The 7,500-nt window shown below is 46.8% G+C and overlaps 1 protein-coding gene across 1 annotated transcript in view; it reads right to left on the minus strand.

The window, feature by feature from the left end:
• mgat4b (alpha-1,3-mannosyl-glycoprotein 4-beta-N-acetylglucosaminyltransferase B) overlaps positions 1-7,500 on the minus strand; it is a 107,491-nt gene that overhangs the window by 39,266 nt on the left and 60,725 nt on the right. Inside the window, exons 4-5 of the mRNA XM_080007850.1 lie at positions 5,107-5,240; positions 1,042-1,088 (exon numbers count right to left, since the gene is read on the minus strand). Coding sequence (XP_079863976.1) covers positions 1,042-1,088; positions 5,107-5,240 — 181 coding nt within the window. The remainder of the gene's footprint in view (positions 1-1,041; positions 1,089-5,106; positions 5,241-7,500) is intronic.

A 7,500-nucleotide genomic window follows, 5' to 3' on the forward strand; every position in this document is an offset into this window, starting at 1 on the left:
AAAACCAAACGACTCCCGGTGGCTTCACTCTCGGCGACCTCGCACTTTTGCATCGCTTACGGGGGCGGGGCGGGGGCTCACATTGACTGTCATTTTCCTGGAATTTCAGCTTTCGGATGGCGCTCCGACTAAATCCGCAACTCAGCCGGCGTTACCGGTTCTCGTCGCGACGGCTTTGATTTGCAGAGGGAATAATAACAGCTACTGACAAACGTATTTATATTTAATCATCTTGGATAAACGCCCCCGCTCAGTGACTAAATATAAATGTAAATGTGGATCTTGTCTTAAAGTGAGGTGCTGGGAAGGCGGGGGGGTGGGGGGTGGAGGGGGGTGGACCCTGCGGCGGGTTGACTTTGAAGGGAAGCCCGGGGAGCCTCAACCCCCCACGCGCGTCAGCACCGCAAGGCACGGATAAAGACTTCCCCAGGGACGCCAGCACATCGCCCGTTTTGGAACCCGCATCACAGACGGTGTGCATCCAGTCACAACATGGGTGTGTGCACACACTGTGCATCCGTATCTAGCCTGTGTGTGCGTGTGTGTGGTTGTGTGTGTGTGTGCGTGCGTGCGTGCGTGCGTGCGTGCGTGTGTGTGTGTGTTGTATGGGTGCGCTTGTTTCATAGATTAATCGTGGCACAATCTGCATTGAACATGCATTGAAAATAATAACATACGAAGCACACACACATAAACGTGATCGGACGGATGCACACACACACACACACACACACATACACAGGCGCGCGCACACACACACACACACACACACACACACACACACACAGATGTGTGCAGAGGGAACAGCAAAGTGATCAAAGGCTTCTCTATACAAGCAAACATCAAACACAGCATATAAAGACAACAAATACATCAATCTCTCGCCCTCTCTCTCCCTCTCTCTTACACACAAACACACACACTCTTTCAATTCACACACACTCCAGTAAAAGTCTCAGTCGGAAGCAGTAGGGCGAGATTGTTTGCGTCTGTCGCCATGACAACTCCCCAGCATCCCGTACTCGCAGTGCCGCTACTTACAGGCGCTTGAGGTTCTCTGCCACGCTGTTGGCGTACTGTTGGTCCGACTGTAAACACACACACACACACACACACACACACACACACACACACACACACACACACACATACACACACACACACACACACACACACACACACACACACACACACACAGGCACAAGAAATATTGTTGTTAATTGGTGTTAATTGGGAAGAACATGGTTTGATAAACATTTGCATTCATTATTTCATTCCATAATACACACACGTATACAACAACAGAGAGGCAGATGTGCATTTGATATACATATATATATATATATATATATGTATATATATATAACATATATATACAAACAAATACACACACATGCGTTCACACATATGCACACACCGTACACGCACATTCACACATGTGCACATGCACAAACATGCTTGATCTACACCAGCTGTGTGAGTCTCATTAGGTTCCTTTGTGGTGTGAAGCAACAGATGACATCAGCTTTGCCTCCCGTCCAGTTCCTGCCTCTAAACATCCTCCAAAGAGCCAATCATCTGCCTCCCGAACCCTTCTGGGAGCTGGGTCATGATGGGGCTAAACACGGACGTAGTTATCCGCCAGAAGCGAATCCCCCGTAAAACTCCTCAGAAGTTAACTGTTTTGTCTATTGTGAGTCAGGGATGGGTGCAGTTTAACTCACAAGGACATGATATTTATATTAAGAATGTCGCAACCATGGCAGAATAATGATTAATTAACCTCGGAGATTAAGAGCGTGCGCATAGTGAAATGTCCCCGGATCATAACCGTGACCTCTTTGGTAGTGTGAGAAGGTGAGAAAAGAATGAGTAAAATAATGAGTAATTTATGCAATAATTAATCATTAATTCATTCAATGGCTAATCGTCACCGCCACCCTCAGAGCGCTAGTTTAACAACCTTTTGGCGGACAGGTGCTTGGAATGCAGGGTAAGCACATTGTTAATGTTCAACAACAGATCCAGTCAACTTTTAATGTTTAATCTGCTCCCTAGGATACAGCAGAAACAAACATGAATTAAAAATGTAGATGGATGAGACCACAATCATGAATTTGTATGCATGTATTAAAACACGTCTAACCGTCTAATGAAACAACAGGGATGGTCATGGTCAGGTTGACGGTCTGAAGCCCTTGAAGGTGGAGTTCGGGATCAAGGATAAGAATAGGTGAACGGAGAATGTAAAGTAATACACCTCCTACAACACCTAACCCAATTACAACTATCTGTGTGGCTAGTTCCCACATGCATGGCTTGACTCTTGTGGTACTTGGTCCAATCCCAGCGACCAACAGTAGAGGAGCATGAGGTACTGCACGGCTCACTTTGACCAGCAGTCGAAACCGTGGAGCATGGCAGGTTATACGCAGTACAGCTACCTATTCTGCGATCATTTACAGTATGGTTCCCCACCACATTGCTTTACACCAGTTATCCACTTTTAAGTATTTTACCAATGTCACTGGACTGCGGTTGTACTGGACAACTCCTAGGGCCTGCAAACTGAAAAGAGCAAAGTACACAGTAGTGTTTTTTATCTTCTTTTTTAAAATGGCAAAGACCTCACAATTAATCCTTCTCGGTTTACATCTATGTTCCACTGGTTTTAGGCACCAAATTATGATCAAATCAAGAAATTGGGTGAGCGCTGCGATTCTTTTCTTCCAAAGCATTTCGCCCTGTCCAACAACAGTAAAACACTGTGGTTGTACCGGGCAGCAGACTGGCTCTGATACTGAGTCTGAGTGCATTTTTAATTTTATCCAGACTCACGGCTGTTTTTGTTTCTTGACTTTTTTTCGACTCTAAATATGTCGCAACATGCAGCCACCGTGCTGAAGGAAAGTTGTTTGTCCGTGTTCCTGCCCGATTGGAAGTCCCGTCTGAGGAATGACATCAAGAACCATAGAACATAAAAGCAACGTACGCAGGGTGTACCCTGAGAGGGAACAGTAAGAGGAGAGAGAGAGAGAGAGAGAGAAAGAGAGAGAGAGAGAGCAAGAGTGAGAGAGAGAAAGAGAAAGAGAGAGAGAGAGAGAGAGAGGCAGAGAGAGAGAAAGAGAGAGAGAGAGAGGGAGGACGGAGGAAGAAGAGAAACAAAGGATCATATGTCTTACAGGAAACACCTGGGAACATTCTTCACCACAAGCCTCCTCCCACTGGAGAGGAAGAGGAGGAGGAGGAGAGAAGAACAGAAAGAAAGAGTAAGACAAGGGGAAAGGGAAAAAGAAAGGGTATATATATATATATAGAGAGAGAGAGAGAGAGAGAGGAAGAGAGAGAGGGAGGGAGGGTGAGAGGAAGTGGAGGAGAGTATCTCGTTTCCACGCAGGCAGCCAGCACAGCAGACGGAGAACAGCTTGCCCTCCATCAGAAAAATTTAGAGTGAGTCTTCTCCATCCTTCCCCTCCACCCGTCTCCTCAATTCTGCTCCTCGTACAGTCTGCCCTCTCCTCCCTTCACTTCCTTTCTCTTTTCCTCTCCTCTCTCTCTCCCCCTCTTATTCTCCCCTCTTTCCTTGCCTACAGTGTAGCCTTTGCGCTGTTGCCCACTCCCCTCCATCCTCCTCTCATCACCTCTGTTCTCCTCTCACCTTTATACCCTCTATTCCTACCCTCTGTCTTTCCCTCATCTCCTCTCCTCTCGCTCCTTTACCTTCCCACAATCTTTCCTATCCTCCTCTCCCTTCCTTTCTCCATCTTCTCCACCCCTTCCCCGACCGCCCTCCTCTCCTCTCGGGTAATGATCCACCCATCTCAGAGTATCGCCGTGAGCAGAGAGCAGTTCGGTCCCGACCCCCCGACCCCTGACCCCGCACCGACCCTCCCTCCGAACGGCGGAGCGCGGTGGGTTGGCTGGCCCGGGACGTGGGGGCCGACCTCGGGGCCCTCGGGGGAATTTCCACCACAAAGAAATTTAAAATGAGATTTTTTTATGGAGGCTGGCGTCCGCAGGTGGAGCCAATGACGTGAGACAAGATTTTATGTGATGGATTTCAGAGGGATGACGAAGCTCGACGGTCAAAATGGACGGAAGAAAAAAAACATTGAGAAGCAGATCCTGAACACGCTCCATCCAAATGCAATACTTTGTGAGTGTATCATATAGTGCGGCTCAATGTTTAATGGAAACTACGTAATGCAGAATACCAGAGCGAGTCTGTATTCCTGCTTTTTGATGTGCTGTCAAACTAAAGCCTAAAGAATGCTGGGATTCACTGGGTTCTTTAAGGGGGTTGAAGTGGAGATCCATGTAACATTAAATTTGCAAAAGCATGAGTATTTATGCGCCGGATCTTTAAGAGCATTGGATGTCTTTAATTAAAATACGTTGGAGAGCAATGTGCGGCCATGCGCACCGAGAAGGCGGAGAGTACGGAAGGGTAGGGAGGATGAGAGGGCGGATCACCTCGGGGAATCCAGAGGAAAAACAGCAAGTCAGCTCAATCCTGCCGTAACATCTGTAAGGAGAGGCTCGTGGCGCGGCTAGACAGTGAGCCGGACCTCACGGGGAACTCGGACGCGGATCCAAGGACGACAAGCGTCCTCGCAAGCGCTGATGTCATCATGTGCTCATTGACCGATTGGTTCTTTGACTTTGACCTTTTGTCGATGGTGACGAAAGGCCCATTCATTATTTTTTACTGGTTTCGAACACACACACACACACATCCATATGTACCCAGCCACACACGCGCGCATGCACGCACACACACACACGCGCGAGTCCTTCATCACAGTGAATCCACATCAGCAGATTGTCCTTCAGGGGGATGCAGAGCATAAGGGACAGGACTTGGGGTGAGGAGCACATTAGTGCTGCTGCTAATTAGCCTCGTGACTGTCCGGTGTGAACGGAACCATTCAGCGTCATTGGCATTGGCAGCATAAAGGGGGGTGACGTGTGTGTGTGTGGTGTCACTTATTAACTCTCAAAACCATTGACCTTTAAACATACCGATACTCTCACACACACACACACACACACACACACACACACACACACACACACACACACACACACACACACACTTGGACCGACCTCTGCGATGAGGACCACGATGACACAATCGTCCTTCTCGGCGGCGCTGAGCTCGGACATCAGCGAGGTCAGCGTGTCAGTCAGGTACGAATGGACTTCCCTCTTCACGCTCGGCACCCCCATCACTATGGAGACTGCGCGCGTGTGCACACACACACACACACACACACACAGACAGACACAGACACAGACACAGACACACACACACACACACACACACACACGACACAAAAAAAATGAGTTAGTGAGAATAATAGCAGTGACATTTAGGTGAATCTTAAATATCCTGCTTGCTCACGCCCAGCGGGATATTAATTTGTGCTGCATGCTGAGGTGTGAGTGTAGCATCAACACAGCGTCTCTGGGGAGACGCGGTGGAGTGTCATACTAAATAAACGTGTGATTACTCACAGGAAGAAGGAAGGGGGGAGCAAAGACACTCCGGGGCGCTCACGGTCAAACGGAACCTTTTTGAGCAGAAAGGACGCTACGAGAAGGCAACGTGATTTTAAGTTTGTGCAAACCTATTGGCCAGTTGGCCGACGGCCCGCCCCGCCCGTCTGCAGCCCGTCAAAACATGACAGGGTTGGCTGGCGTTAAGGGTTCATCGTTGTGAATACACCTTGTATGGAGTTAACTGATGACGGTGTTCGCCTGCGGTTGTTTTTCTTGAAGTTCTTTCTTTGTCTGACATATACCGTCTACCTAAAAGCTTTTAAAGAGCCCAATACTTTCAGTTTTTTAGGTGTGGAATCGTTTATTCGACTTTCTTGTTTGGTGTAAAGTCGGGCAATAATTCATTCTCACTTATTGTTTATTATCATTCGGTGGGAATGTAGAGAATGTAGGGAATTGTCATGTTGTGAAACATTTAGTAGTCAGAAATAATGACGATCATGATTATGATGATAATGATGATAATGACGATAATGATCATGATGATGATGATGATATATGACCCAAAATATCTCATGATATGTGGTATACAATATTTGGGGGAGATTAATTGGAAAAACTAGAATCACCACGTCACGGTTGTAAGCCTAAGTTGCAGTTTATACCATGTTGGTCCAGACTCATATACTGTATATATGTATATATGTAGTGAAGACTTTGAAGGAATTTAATAAAAGATATTAAGTTGATTTTTTGGCAAAATGTTATGTTATCACTATATTAACACGTACGTTTCCAGTGGATAATTTCCAGTGAGAAACATGGCGTCCTCACTTAGAGACTCACTATACAGAGGAATGCAGAGGAGCTTCGTAAAGAGACACATGGTGCAACGACGCTCGCCTCTCACCCGCTCCACAACCAGAGTGGCAGACGGGCAGCCCATTCAGCCCTCTGGATCACCTCACCCAGGTGGAAAACGGGGTCCTTCGACTGCTCCTTTGTGCCCACTGACATCAGACTGCACAACAGCAGTGGAGACCACTGGTCTATGAGACCCCCCCCAGTCAGCAACACACCTAATTTCCATATCGTCCGACCTACTTCTATGTTTTATGGACCATAGCTGTTTATCTTTACCTTTGTTATATTGTAATCTCTCCCAAAGAAGAAGAAGAAGAAAAACATATAGGGATATAAAGTATATATGGATAGATAAATAAAATTGACTTGACATTGTTCAGCTTTGTTCTTGTTCTGCTGTAGGTCTATTAGTGTGTAAGTTCCTCAAGAGAAACAACAAACAGCATGGAATCCCTCGCATGTGTTCACGAGCTTGGCCAATAACACGGATTCTGATAGAACACAAAGTTGTCACCATGACAGCAGATGATGCTTCCAATATGGACGTTGCTGCAAAGGGGCTACAAATTGTGAAATATGGACGCTTCACGCACATCTCCAACCCGGCAGCGCAGAAGATGTACTGCGTACAATCCACACAGTTTCAAGGTGGGCACCCGGGGATTAGTGCCTCAGCGTCCGACCAAATGTGAAACATGGTCACCACCGCCCCTTCCGTTCCCGAGTTATGGCCGTGAATAATGGCCAGAAAAGTGTTTCTGCAGAACATTATGATGTCACAGTGAAGTTGACCTCTGACCTTTTATGAAATAAAACTTCATCACTTCATCATTTAATCCTATTAGATATTTGTGTGGAATTTTGTCATAATTAGCATATGAATTCTTGAGTTGTGGCCAAAAACATGTTTTGTGAGGTCACAATCACCTTGACCTTTGACGGCCAAATTCTAATCAGTTCGTCCTTGAGTCCAAGCCGACATGTGCGCCAGATGTAATGAAATTACCTCCTGGTGTCCCTGAGACCACGTTCACGAGAATGGGACGGACGGGGTAACGGATAGACGGACAAACCTTTCCGTTAGATCCAAGTTGGATTCCTTAAAGTGGTGTTTTAAACGTATAAGCAGAGGGA

This window comes from Zeus faber (genome assembly GCF_960531495.2).
Source record: "Zeus faber genome assembly, chromosome: 10".
In the NCBI taxonomy this organism is placed as follows: Eukaryota; Metazoa; Chordata; class Actinopteri; order Zeiformes; family Zeidae; genus Zeus; species Zeus faber.